The sequence below is a fragment of the Serinus canaria genome, chromosome 1A (genome assembly GCF_022539315.1).
Source record: "Serinus canaria isolate serCan28SL12 chromosome 1A, serCan2020, whole genome shotgun sequence".
Taxonomy (NCBI): Eukaryota; Metazoa; Chordata; class Aves; order Passeriformes; family Fringillidae; genus Serinus; species Serinus canaria.
In genome coordinates this window covers 56,853,974-56,868,806 of record NC_066314.1, presented here as the reverse complement: position 1 = coordinate 56,868,806, position 14,833 = coordinate 56,853,974, and the positions used below count along the sequence as shown (strand labels likewise).

The following is a 14,833-nucleotide window of genomic DNA, read 5'->3' as shown; positions in this document are numbered from 1 at the left end:
GAGCTGCCATGGCTCACATCACACCTCCCCTCCTGAGGTGGGAACACGGCAAAAGGCAGAGCAGTGAGGCAGGAGAGAGGAGGGTGCCGAGGGAAAAGGGCTGGCGCTGCCCAACACACAGCATGGGCAGAATGACAACTATTGTGAGGCTTCTCAATGGCTCATTTGGCATTGTTCCCAGCACTGCTTTTCAATTGAACGCCCACTTCTGGGTATCTAATAGAAAAAGAAGGAAAAAGCATGAGGCTGGAGATAGGAAGAACAGAAACAACAACACCAGCTCAAAGAAGCACTAAATTCAGCTGAATTTTCAAAACTTCAGTATTTAAAAACAGCAAACAAACAATCAGAATGTTTCAAAAGGGGAATGCATTTTTCCTTGTGACATGGCTAAATACTTCTTTTATTCAACAATTTAAAAGAAAAATAATAATGAAAAAAGCTGACACCTTCAAAATATTTAAAATAAAACAGTACAAATATTTTGTCACACGGCCAATGGCAGGTCATTGCTGTGCGACATAAATGCTTTTAAAAGAACTGAATCAGAAGACAATTGTTCAGAATTTCAGGCTGGTGTTGCTCAGCCTATCTGTACTGCTTCCTCCCTGCCACATTGATGGGAATAAAAGGTTCATGGTCCCAGTGACCGTAATGGAGAAAAGAACCTGTAATTTCCCAGCAAAAATTGCCTTGCTCTAGAGAGATGTCCAATTCACCACAGTATCCTTTACTCTTAGGAGCATAGGCTGGTTTTAGAGCATTTTTCAGCTGACTGAGGAGTTACATAATTGCACAATTACACCCAATTACATAACTAGGGTAAATAAGTAATAATATAATTAGGTGCTGTAATTATGTAGTTATGACAGGTAGCACTAATGCTGATAAAAGCCATTACAAAACTTGCTAAGAACTGTGGACAGAGCACGTGAGAATGAAAGTTCCAGGGATTCGTTTGCTGAAGTCTTTCATTCTTTCAAAGGGAAAAATAACTAATTTAATTGCTAAGCCAATAGCCTTTTACTTTTGCAATTGAATGGAGGTACAAATCATAGGCTAATTCATATCTCTGTTGAGCTGCAAAAAAAAATTCAGTAAATAATCATGTCCTTTTTTTTCTAACCTCCATATAACTATTTACAGCTGTCAAGGCTTGGGTAAAATATGTATGTACAAATTACACCTCTGAAAAGAGAAGTACCAAAGTTTAGACATTAACCTTCATTGTTCCAGTTATCACATTAAACTGTCTCCTCTGACAAATGGACACAAGGAACATTTAAAGATTGCTGTATCAACGTAATACAAGCTATGTGCATCTCTGGGTTTGCTAGGGATGGTGTTTCTGGTCAAATGGGCCAGATAAACAGGGTTTTTCTACAGGAATGAAAATTCAATAGGGGAATCATTCATGCAGGTTCTCAGTGCAAACACAAGGCATGCAGCCAGCTTTTCAAAGTTTCTGTCTCTTCGGAAATTGTATAATACCTGTCTGACTTCATAAAAGAGGCCTGGAGAGCAAACAGATAATAAAACCTACTGCCCTGCTTTAATATTCATTAATATTTCACCCAATAACTGATAAAAGATAGTGTGCAAGAAGAAAGGGCAGCACTGGAAGAGCTGAAGTGCTTTATTCCCACCAACATCTCCATAAAGCTCGAGGTGTATAAACTGTGTTTTGCTTTAGAATACATTTTATGCTTGATGCTTTTTTCTAAATAGAAAAAAAAAACCCAGAAAAATTAATACCTTTCTTTATGAAAGCTGGATAGGTCCTGACTACTTCAATCACTGCTCAGAGCACTATGCTAAGCACTGAAGCAAACAGAGAGCTTCTGGGGAAATCAAAATCACAGGGAACACCAGGAGTTTGCAGAGACAATGTCCACAGTCCAGAGCAAGAAAGCAAAAGAAGTCCTCTACCCCAAGGTCATCTGAAGCCAGAGACATGCAAGATAATGGGAATGCCTTGGAGCAAACCACCCCTGGAACAGAAATACAAGTGAACTTAGAAGTCTGCAAGAATCTTCCATTTGAGTGAGGAGTGTGTACAACATCACCCACATGTTTCTTTCCCCTTCCTGAGCTGAAAAACTGGAGAGGTGAACGATGATGTGTATTTGAAAGGCTGCCATCATTTTGGCAGCCTTTCAAATAACATTCCAAAGCAAGGAAACCACAGTATTTTTTTTATCTGTTGTGCTATCAGCATACCTTCCAACCAGATGCTGCACTGTTTGCTGGACAAATGATACATAGAGAAGACTGAGAGTCACAAAGCAGACAGTCATATTTTTCGGCTCTGACGAGGGTGGGCAATAGAGAAAAGGACTATCAGAAATTGCAAATGCTTTTCCTGGTGCTTAGTTAATACTGATCATTATTCCAATGTTACTTTTTGCAATACTTTGTAAGACAGGAGTAGGCAAATGCAAATAATAATTGGTTCCTTACTGCAGTTGTAGGGACAGTGAGGATGATACTTGGAGCTAAACTCTACTCTCTGTTAAAGTTACTGCAGCATATTCCAAAATTTTGACCTATGTGTATTGAAGGACTTGAAGACTGGATTTGGGCAGAACTTCTCCTTAAGTGATTTGGCTGTGAAAAAACAGAACTCCATTAAATTCCACAGAATCCATTAAAGCTACAGAAGCAGCCACAGAAGGTATTCCTGATCATAACAATTAGAATGAAGAGAGTTCTTTCAGGATTATGATTCACAGAGTTTTTTCAGCCATATTCTGTATAGTATGAAATACAAAATCTCATTCCACCTTGTCCTTTTCAAAGAGGTCCTGCTATCCCAACCACCCATATTTAGAAATATTTCCTGCAATCCCATACACCCCCAACAAGCCTTTTTTCAGCAATGAGTCAATTCCATCAGCAAGTCCCTTGTGAAAAGTTAATTTCAAGTCTCTTTTCTGCCAGATCCTAACCAGGATGTGCTCTCCTACCTGGGACTTGGTCACCTCTCCCAGCATCACAAGGGTGGTCACACAGCTTTCAGGCTGTCACAGAGTCTGAATCAGTTTATCTGTCTTCATGACAAAAGCCACGCTCAGGCTTAATTAGTGCATGGAATGCAGCACATCTCACATGCTTGTGGTGTAATGCATTATTATCAGGCTGTGTTTGGGACACACCAAACACATTTGCTACAGCAGCTCATATGTCTGACAGCTGCCAAACTGCCTCTGAGAGTTTTCCTTTTGACTTTTCTTTTGGTCCTAAGCAAAGCTGTATCTCTAATCTCTTCTTCCAGTCAAATATCATACTTCATTCCTGCAGTCAGATTATTTTCTTTAATTGCTTAGTATTCCTTGTAGCATGTGGCACACAGTAAATTCTCTGGCTCCAAGAGAAAGTGTCCTTTTTTTGTTCACTTAAGAAGTTCCAGTTGCTTTTGCTATGCAGCACATCTTCCCTGGATTTCATACTAGGAATTTAAACTACACAAAGACACAACTACTAATCCCATACCAGACACTTGTAGTTTGTTCAACCATTTATTTCTCCTTTTTCTCCCACTCCACCCGTTATACTTTCATCCCAAGCTTTACATTTCTTGATCCATAGGTACCTCTCCAGCATCCAAAATAACCTTTAACTGGAAAAAGAGAGTTTAATAATCCCAAAATCTGGATTACTGCTACCCACTTAAACTGCCAGCCTTCTGACTTAGAGGAACAGGGGCTTTGGGAAATCAGTGCAGTGCCTGGAGTCGCGTTAGTTTTTGGTGCTTTTCTGTTTTAGATATTCAAAAAGGAGTTCCAGCCATTAATGCAGAAGTAAAATACATTAGTGAATTACACATCAGAAAAGTCAAACCACTGCTTCCACAGGACGAATATGCTTACTATGAATATTAATGCATCCCTTGGAATTAAACATTAATACTTAACATACATACCACAAACTTTTAAAATCCTACAAACACTGCAGGGAGAGGAAGAGGAGGAATGAAAAAATGAGACAGGCCCCAGAGTCTGGTTCCAGAAATTAAAATGTATTTCAGACATAAGCTAAAATATTTCCACAGGTAACAGGACAACTTGCCACTATGAATAATTTCTCATAATGCAACAGAGTCTACAAGGATTTGTTTTAGGTTTTCTACCTCACCCACCAAACTGCAGAAATGTAGATCCATTACTGCCTACAGCATAAACACTCTGAGCTGGGCAATGAGACTGATGGTTCAAAATTGAAGGAAATAGGCTGTTCCTCTGCACCCGAGCATTGATTTCCCTCACCTGCCATGGCACCTTCCCTTCTAGTGGCAATAGCACTTACAAAAGCTCAATTTAACTGCAGCAATCAAGCATACACTCCTGTCTAAACACCACCATTTCCACTGATATGAGTTCTTCAAGGTAAGCTCTGCATAAGCCTGCACAGTGCATGGCAGTCAGCTCTAATTTTAGCCTGCTCCCAATTAGGCACCTTGTCTAAACTAACCATTTGGGCTTTCAATAGAGTGAGAAAGGTGAGTCAGCCCAGCTATCCTGGACACCCATCTGAAGGCAGAATAAATAACCCAGCTGTCTGCACTGTCAAGGCAGAAAGGAGCTGGGATCGATTGAAACCTGGTGCCTGACCTGACGACAGCTGAAGTGAAAGAAGAAGAATCTTCCCCTTGGCTAAACTGGGGAGTAAAAGGCCACCAGCACCTCAGTAATGAGGTTGGGTAGTATGTCCAGCCAAAGCCTTGATGAGGGATAGCAGGGAGATAGTCTTGATAAGAAATGTGGCTCCAGAAGTGCAGAAACAGCGAAGCCTGATGCGCGCTTGGTTACAGCCTCCTCCGGGACTCAGACATATGCCAGCTCTGCAACCACAGAGCTTGGCACAGGCCCTGAGCACTGCAATACCTGCCAGCAAGTCCACAGGAAGAAAATGCTGCACCAGAATATCCCAGCAGGCAGGCAGAATTCATCAAAATTGAAGCCCCAAGCCAGGCAGCCTTGATAATCCCTCCTCTCACTGAGCAGAATGAACCCTCTGGAAACAAAATGTAATCGAACACCTCTCTGGCCCAGCATCATCACATTTCTCTCTCTGAATCCAAGTACTCTCCCTGCTTCACATGGCAGTTTCTGTGGCTCTTCAAATCCCTGTGGCTGCTCTGTTTGGTTTTTTCACTAGCTTGTTCAGAGCAGCCATGGGAGAAAAGCACCAGCCTTGAGCACTGACCCCACGTTTCAGGATGCAGCAAGAGATGTTATTTTTCTGGACAGCAGCCCAGAGACACTGGACAAAGCTGGAGCAGCAGCAGATGTTATGATGCATGCTCTCCTGCCTCAGCTCTGCCTAATGAGGCAGCAGAACCCACAGCACATGAGAGCACCGACACCAAACTGGAGACTGAGGCCTGCACCTTCATCTTTTTCATTATGTTTAAAGCCAGGTTTTTTTGCAGACTAAGACATGTGAAAAGATCTTTAAAACACAGATCGATGCCTCCTATTGTTCAGAGAGAGGGGGAAAGAAAGATATTCTCTGCCCTAGCTGCAAGGAGCATCTCTCAGTTGCATAAAGCACTTGCCCAAATTGACTTACCACAATCATTTGTGCCACGTAGCTCTCCGGGCCAGTGTATTCAGTTGGATCTTTAACTTTAACAAGAACTATAAAGTACAAATAATGCCACATGTTGTGTTCTGCCTTTATATGCTCCTCAAACGAAACGGTCTTGTTATCAAATTTGTCTCTCTCCAGTCCTGCAAAAAGAGAAGAACATAAAGCCAAAAAACAAACTTCAACAAAAAATACACAAATCTGTTAAATATGTTAGAGAAAGGAACCTAACTTAATTTAAAGGATCATAAATTTGAAAGATCTTAATTTAAAAGCCATAACTGCCAGGCAAGAAATACCAGGCCAGAAGGCAGTCCTGACAGAAGTCTTTCAACGCAGCATTTATTCTCTTTTGTGATATTTCCTCTTAATAACAATAACAATATAATAAATATGTTACAGTTTTACAGAGCCTTCTATGCTGAGGGCCATAAAGTGTTTTACAAGTGTTGGCTCTGGCTCTTTCTAGATGTATACTGGGAAGCACATAGTGTGCAGTCCAGGCTCTGATCTTCCAAAGATTTATGCACGCTTTCAGCATCAAACATATAAAAAGTCCCACTTAAGCTTCAGTGAGATTGTTTGTGGGCTTAAACCTGGCAGAGAGGGTGAGTCCCTGCAGCTCTGTTGTCACACAGTCTTTACAAAGCTGTAGTCATAAGAATTATTTTTTATTTTTCCCTGTAATGGTCCAGATCTCTGAAGAATACCAGAAGTGAGGAAGGAGAGGAATCACCAGTGTTTGCCTCCCTGGATTTCCTGTCCACAGACACTAAAGACATGTAGTGCTCTGCACAGCATTCATCCCTGTCCGTACAACCACCATGGAAACAGCACCCAGCCTACAAAAAAGCAGGTGTCTTCCCCAGGGAGTGAAGGTCTGCCCCTCTTTGTGAGTGCATTTCAAAGTAAGTGTGATTTTCCGTGGGCTTTGTGGGGATGATTTCCACTGAACTCTTTTGTTCCCTGCTTCATATCACCTTCTGAAATGGGCAGCTCTTGCTATGCTCCCCCTCTGGAATGCCCTGTGCTGTGAAATAGAAGCTGCACTTTCATCTGCAGCAAGCTCTGAGAAACAGAGTCAGCAGCTGCCCCATCTCCATTACTGGTGATGATGCAAGCGTGAGACACAGCTCTTCTGCCTCAGATTCTGGGTGGAGACTGTGAAGCCACCTCTCAGCAAAGCTAGCTTTTGATTCATAAACCAAATCTGTCTCCCACTGAGAGGGAAGAAATTTAGAATCAGCCTCTGGAATTTTTAGGGTTTCCTTGTAGAAGATAACCACACCTGGGGTCTAAGCTTTATTTATTGAGGACTAGTTCATTTTCACTCCTTTCACCCTCAAATATCTCAAGAGATCAGTAACACCTACCACAGATAAAACAGGTGGTCTTCAGTATCTCCTCCTTTTTCTGCTTTTCACTCCTGAGATCAGCAAATGTATCAATGATGACTCCAAAGATCAGATTGAGAACAATAATTATGACAATGAAGTAAAACAGAAGATCATAAACAACTCGTGCAGCAAACAAGGGCTCCTGCAATAGAAAGGTTGCAATAAGGTATAAAAATAGCACAAATCTAAAATATTAAACAACATTTTCACATTAGCTCAAGCAAAGCTACGGTTCTTTCTTTTCATATGCCAAATTCTGCTAGCCTTACTCACAGGACTAGGGAGGGACTACCCAAGTCCTTTCCTTAACCATGATAGAAACCTGAAGTCACCCAATTGCTCCATTTCCCACACATTCACAGGAATAACAGCACCACCCTTTGTTGAGTGCGTCAATATAATTAGCATTTAAGAGCTGCTAAGTGGCAAGGGTCAATTTCAAAGGGCATTTTGAAAGTCTGTAAGTGCTTACAGACTCCACTGGGGATAAATTTTGGCTCCTGCAGAACCCCCCAGTCTGTGAGACTCCTACAACCAGCACAGAGAGATCTTCCATCCAGATCTGAGCTGTCTCTGGGCTCTTGCAAGCCCTGCTGAGATCCTTTATCCTGAATTTATTTATAACATGTATGGTGTGGTTCATCAAGCAAAGTGCTGCTAGATTGCCTTTATTTGTGATGTTCTTTTTGAACGTAAATAAAAATCTATGAAACCACCCAAATATTAAGGGAGGTCCTTAAATGAACTGCATTTTTGAGGAAACTTCTGGAGGAGAAAATATGCCACAAGAGATTAAATTCTGGTTTGATCTTCATGCTGGTTGAGTACAAGTAAACAACAGGACCTATTCCAGGGCAGGTGCCATGCTGAATATAAACTAAAATGTTCAGGTGGAACCTCCTGGGCTCAGTCCCTGCCCGTTCCTCTGGTGCCATTGCTGGGCCCCTGGAGCAGAGCTTGGGCCCTGCTCGGAGCCCTCCCTGCCGTCAGGGACACCCAGGGCTGAGGGCCCCTCTCAGCTGGGGCTCCTCTCGAGGCTGGACAGCCCCAGCTCCCTCAGCCTTTCCCTGCCAGAGATGCTCCAGGCCTAAATCATCTCTGCATCCTCCACTGGCCCCAGTCCAGGAATTCCCTGTCTCTCCCATGCTGAGGAGCCCAAGACTGGACACAGCACTGCAGATGTGCTTCCCAGGGCTGACTTCTTAGCAGTTCTTTGAAGGGTATGATATTCTGCATTTTTCCAGAAGTGGTAAGCAACTACCTAGAAATCCTTTCTTCAAGCATCATCATCACACCAAGTCTAGCTCTTCCCATTAAATATCCCATCTGGGATCTAAAAATCACAAGGATTAAACAACTGTGTGACATGAGATCAGACTAGATACAAACACTGTCTATAACCTCCAAAAATTGACTTTGGCATTCATGAGATGCTCAGGGAGTAATGCATTTCCTGAGCCAAAACACTCACATCTTTGGAAGGCTTTCTGAGCACGTCTCCCACACCACCACCATTGCGCAGGCCTTGGTTTAACACGGTCACAATGCACATGAGCAGGGTGTCACAGGTCCTTTCTACTCCATCCTCCTCTTTTTCACCTGCGAACAGGAACCACAGCATCAAACAATCACTCATCAAACAAAGCCACAATTCTGTGTGAGAAAGCAACTGCAAGACACATCTGCCTCTCGTATTTCTCATGCAGAACCTCATTGATCATCCCCACCCATGTGCACATCCCTGCTGGTGACATACTTAGGCACATCAGGCACACTTAGCCTGAAGAGAGATGGAGAAAATCACAAGCAGGGCTCCCACCAGAGCTGTTAATGACACAGAGCCACCATGTCTGCTCATGGGAGCACCCCTTCTCCTTGCAGTCCTCCCACTGCTTTTCCAGTGGGCCCCCTAAAAATGCAGCATAGACAAGAAGCAACATTAACAGAGAATTAGAAGCACATTTGTAAAAGGATTGTCTTCCTGTGAAATCATTCCTCTACCTACTCATGTAGAAGCCAAGTCATGTTAGCATTTCAAGCCATTAAGGAGAGGCTGGCTTTTGTTCGAGTCAGTCTGTCCGTGATCTTTCCACCAGCACACGTGCCCAAGCACAGCTCTGACAGACATTTAATGAAAGGCTCTCCCTGGCCTCAGCCTGAAAACTTGGATTCTGTTCTTATCTGTGCTGCAGAGCTGCTGTGTGGTTTTGGCCGAGCCACAGAGGGTACTATTGTACAGGAGATATTTGAACGTGCAGAGGAGCTGGGCTGGAACACCAAACCCCAGGGGACTCGGCCCACCTTGGCCAGAGTCCCTCCCATCACATACTCACTGCTTCCACAGCCTCCCTTTGAAGAGCCCTGCTTGAGCTGTTCCCTGTGTCCTGCTGGCCTGTGCTGAAGGGTCAGCGCTGTGACTGCCATTCCTCCTGCCTTCCTTCCTCTTCAGGGACACGCTTGCTTGGGGGGGAAGGCAGCGATTCACACTCGCTGTGCTCCATGCACTCATTGTAACAGAGTTTAATAAATAACAACATCCTGCTGTGAGAGCTGACTGAAGCACATATTTAACAGCCCCAAACCACCACATCTGGGCCACTGAGATAGACTCTGATAAATTGAATTGACTGCAAGCACTCACATTGCAAACAAGTAATTTGGATTTAAATTTAATTTTGGATTTGGGTTCCCAGACTGTGGTGCATGTATCCTGGCTGGGATGGGCAAGACAGCACTGGTGTCTGCTGCTTTTGCCACCACTGCTTCTGCTTCACAGGCAAATTAAATGAGAAAGAACTCCCTACTGAAGGAACTTAGAGCAAAAAGAAAAGCAAAAGCAGACATCAGGACAGACTTCCCTGTTAAACTATATGGTCATTACAGACAGTACTCCCACAAATAATCCTGGATTTTAAAATAACTGCTTAAATATTGAAACTGAAAGGATTGAAACAAGAAACCTTTTTTATCCTGTCATACCTAGATTATTTTACTAGCACAGTGATGTTATTCATACCAACGAATCTTTGCTGTTGTATCCTGCTATTATTCCCTCCTTTCAAACAATACTCCATCTTGTTTTTTTTTTTTTTTTTTTTTGCTTGAGAAGGAGACCATCCACAAAATAAATAAAAAGCCTTCAAAAAAGCCACAGCTTCTATTTCTTTCAGGCAACTACAATATTTTCTCTGTTCACAAGACCAGACTCAGGTGCTGGAAGCAGCAGATGATCAGATTCTGGTGAACAGAGAGGATAATCCGGGGCTGAGAATTGAAGAGGGAATTATCTACCAGCAGCACTAACACCCAACTCTCCCTGTCCACTGAGATGCTAATTCAGAGCAAGCCAGGCTTCAGAGAAAAAGATACATCACCTTGCACATCTTGCAACACAGAACATCAGCATTCCAGCCAGAAAAGCTCCCAGAAAAGCAAGCTCAGGTTGCAGGATCTTTGCCAGAGAGCCAGACAGCCCAAAGTTGGCAGAAACCTCTAGTGCAGCAATGTAGGCTGTGGGGAATGTACAGACATCATTTTTACTGTTCTATTCCACTCCCAGATGTGGAGCTGCCTTCAAGCTGGGAGCCAGGCAACCCTACAGGCACATGTTCTGCCTCAGCTGTCTGCTCTCAATGCAGTGCAGGCTCAGCCCCTCTAGGCACCAGCTATGCCCATACTTGAAAGAAAGGAGTGGATCTGTAGAGTGCATTTTTGTTAAGGACCCAATATTGACATTAATGAGGTTCAGAAGGGGTTATTTGCAAGCAGTTCCACCCTGGATAGTGGTTTGTGAGGGTCTGGACAGCATTAGCCAGGCCATATTCTGATTAAATATAATTCAGGCAAAACAGGTTAAGTGCTAAGACTGCTCCACAATGTTAATCACAGGGTAACAGGGACATTGACTTCAAAAATCCTCATCTGATGGCCCACAGTTGCTTGGGCCACACAAGCACATCAGCTGAGACACACCTGTGCCCACGTGGATCCAGCAGAACTTGCACAAGGCAGGACCAGGCCTGGCAGTGGCATGGCTCTTTGGAAATGTCCCATTTTACAGACAGGTATCTGTGCACCTTTCTAGCACAGGTCTCTGTGGGCTGCAGAGGATGAGGAGGTATGTACTGTAGGATGTGAACTTCCTTTAAGTGATCAGGGACTTCACCAGGCATAGACTGAAGTGCTATGGAAATGTCTTTGGAGTGGAGAGAGGGAGATTCTGAGGCAGAAGAGATGAAGTATTTTCATGCTGACAGCCCAGAGCAGCAGTGAGCAGCAGGCTGCAGAGAGGGGAGGCTCCCTGGGCACAGCACACTGCCTCCTCAGGCAGCTCCCTCAGCTGGAAGAGCAATGAATGGGCACAGGCTCCACCAGTGAAACCCAAGGAAGAAGCAGAGTGCCATCAGAATAAACAATCAGCAGTGATCTGATCTGAAAAGCAATGTAATTCCCGTCTCACTCGGGACCTGAGATGCTACTGAGAACATTTTCTCTCTCCCACACACAGCTGTGGACTTCTCTGGTGCTGCAATGTGAAACTCCCCAAATCTCACTGAATCATAGCACCATTAAAGCTGGGAGAGACCTCTGAGACCGAGTCCAACCACTCACCCAACCATGCCATGTCCCCCACTAAACCACATCCCAAATTCCCCATCCCCACAGCTTTTGAACAGTTCCAGGGATGGTGATCTCATGCCTTTGCATTCCACCATGCTCATACTTTTGCCAGAGAGGAAATCTGTCCCAGGAAAAGACAGAAAGTAGAACAATTCTTTTGACCAGGTGGGTAAGGCGAGCAAAACTGCTCTTGCTGAATGTTGGTGGGTTTTAATGATATGGGATAAATAAAATCTCTTCAAGATTAAGTAAGAGTGAACTTAGTTGTTTTGTCAACCCTCTTTCATTATGGTTTGATTTTAAAGGAGCAGTACCCAAACAATGAGAAATGTGAGATTTCTATCATTTAAAGAGCTTGGCAAAAGCCATACTGCATCTTTTTTGACTGATTGATTGCTCTTTGAATGCAGCAGCTTTGCCAATAGCTCTTAGACTGTTTTCTCTATCTAGCCAGACAGCTTCCCATGTTGTTTATGAGGCCTGTTTACACACCAGCTGGGGAGAAAAAGCCTGCTTTTATAGCCCTCTCCCTGAAGGCTTTGATCCTAAAAACTCAAAAATTATTGGAAGAATAAAGCTTATGAAACAACACTATACTGGCACACAGTAAGGGACCATTTATGTCCTCACTCTCAGCCCCCAGCAACCACAGGCAACTGTGGCAATAAATACTTTGAGCCTGCAGACCATCCACTGTGCACACACCTCCACTGCAAAGGCCACAACATATCCAACCGAACTTAAGACCTGCACTGAAACACCAGCCACCTCAACTAGACTGTGCCCCATGGGAACAGGGGAGACAGACAGACATGTGGGCCTGGATCTGGGTTCTTAGGTCTTCTGGCTACAATACAGCCTTGGCCCAGATGCATATAGAAAAAATACACAGAAGCTTGCTGATAGCTATGCTATGCCATGAAAATGAATCTCTGTGGCCCTAACTGGATCTACCAGCGGCTCAGTGTGTGCAGGTGAGGATGCTGCAGACAAGCTGCTTCTCTCTGCTAAGTCACTTGGCAAGAAGCAACCTGTACATTCAAGCATAATGATTCAGCAAGCCCTTTTAATAACAAAATTAATGTCAGTGCATTTGGAAATCAGGCGTGGGAAGCACTCCCGTTAACAACAAAGCTGCCAACTAAGCTCCAAGCCTTGCAGAAGTTGAGCACTTCTGACTCACAAGAGTCATTGTCACTTCTCACACCAGCAGAAGTCCCTGCAACAGCAACACACAGATCAGAGAATCACAGAACCACAGGTCTGGGTTGGAAGGGACCACAAAGATCATCTCATTCCAGCCCTCTGCCATGGGTAGGGGCACCTTCCACTAGACCAGGCTGCTCCAAGCCCCATCCAACCTGGCCTTGAATATTTCCAGGGATCCCTTGGCTCTAAGTGATCATCGGTCTGAGGGAAGTTCTGTACTGACCTGGCTTCAGAGCTGGGATGCTCGTGGAACAGTTCTCCTTTGCACAGGCTCCCATCATTGATGTCAGGGTTGTAGTGGGAACTTCACCAATATCTGTGGAAAAGGCAGGATGTTGACAAAAAGACAGGCACTACATTGATGTTAAGTTTTAAATCATTATTTCCTAGGAGCGAAGCACCAGGTTGGAGAGTTAAGAAGGGAAAACAAAACAAATTACACCAGCAATTCCTCCCTCCTTGAAAGATTCTGCCTCAACAGCTCAAAGCAATCACAATGAACAAAAACACAGTTTTATATTTACTGAATATCACAGCTATTCCCATTTCATCTCCTGAAATTAATGAATCTACATCAAATGCGGCTGCTTCTGGTGAGCACAAAATATATTCAAAGCAACAAACAACTGTCAGATATGAAAATAATGTCAGTTTTAAAAACCATTAGATAAATTATTCACAAAAGCTGACAAGAAGGACACCAAGCTGACATTCAGTTATCCTGAATGTAGAATATTTAAGGGTTTTCAAGGATTATAACACAGTTTGGTACTCATTTGTAAATATGTATGGGTTTGTGTAAAACACTAATTTAACATTCCCAAAGTGGTAAATGTGTACATCAGCTTGATTTTATCAAACCAATTTTCTCTTGTGCACCTTCAACAATTTTCTGCATTTCAAATTAGAGATACAAAAAGGTTTAAGGAGAAAAAAATGAAGGCAAAACTACACAACAAAATAACAGCCTAAGACAGTGTGTGTAATGCAGAAAACATGCACTCTGACTTACTCTTTCTGCTACTTTATAAAGAAAAAATTTAAAGCACTTGTCCTGGGAAGCATAATGTTCCATCAACATGCAGTCAGCATATTTTCTTGATGAGTTTTTGATCAGAAATGGCAATGTATGAAGCCAGCAAGAACATACCCACACCACAAAAATCTGCCAAGAACTCAACAGAAGCAACACAAACACACAGGAGCTGCTGCCCTGGATCAGACCAGAACTGTGTGTAGCCTGCTCTATTAAGATGGTCACAACTATGCTTCAAAGTGAAACTTCACACCTTAAGTTCTGTCCCAAAAATGAATGGTAAGTCAAATATAAGCCAATTTAGCCCCTAATGGATGATCAGTGGTAGAAAAAAAAAAATTTACAAAAAAATCACAGTACGCTAAAGAAATCTGTCAGGTTCCTTTTTTTTCATATGGTTTTGAACCAGCTGCGGAAAGACGCCAGGCCCATGAGTCTTGAATGACCTTTGCCTTGTTTGTGAGCTTTAAATCCTGGAAAAACAACTTCAGGGAAAGGCTGGCAAACACTGAGTGCACACAGCCCCAGCTGGGTTCCACCAGTTCTGTGCTTGTGTACAGGTCTGAATAGCTCAGCATTTGGGAAAATCATGCCTCGAGGAATTTAATCAGCAGCTATTCTCAAGTATTTCTCTGTGGCCAGTTGTTACTCCCCTGCCCATGCTCCCAGCAGGCTGGTTGGCAGCACACACAAAGCCCTCAACAGACCAGACCTGGCTCTTTTCTAGCAAAGCAAGTTTGTAACTCTCTATTCACTTTGCTAAATTCTCTCATTCCAGAAAGCTGAAATCCTGGCCTTTTTAAAACTGGTTCCAAACCTCCCAATGACTTTACTGAAGCCAGGATTATACACTAACCATGGTGATCATGAAATTCACACTGAAGTTAATAGATGAATCAGTAGAAATGTGGATTTTGTAATAAATTTCTGCTGGATGAAGCTTAAAAAGTAATGAAATGAATACAGCTAATGAACATGTTAA

At 43.2% G+C, this 14,833-nt stretch overlaps 1 protein-coding gene across 1 annotated transcript in view; it reads right to left on the bottom strand.

Annotated features, from left to right (window-relative positions):
- ITPR2 (inositol 1,4,5-trisphosphate receptor type 2) overlaps positions 1-14,833 on the bottom strand; it is a 242,864-nt gene that overhangs the window by 18,838 nt on the left and 209,193 nt on the right. Inside the window, exons 52-55 of the mRNA XM_018918626.3 lie at positions 13,039-13,131; positions 8,458-8,585; positions 6,963-7,128; positions 5,572-5,732 (exon numbers count right to left, since the gene is read on the bottom strand). Of these exons, the coding sequence (XP_018774171.1) occupies positions 5,572-5,732; positions 6,963-7,128; positions 8,458-8,585; positions 13,039-13,131 (548 nt within the window). The remainder of the gene's footprint in view (positions 1-5,571; positions 5,733-6,962; positions 7,129-8,457; positions 8,586-13,038; positions 13,132-14,833) is intronic.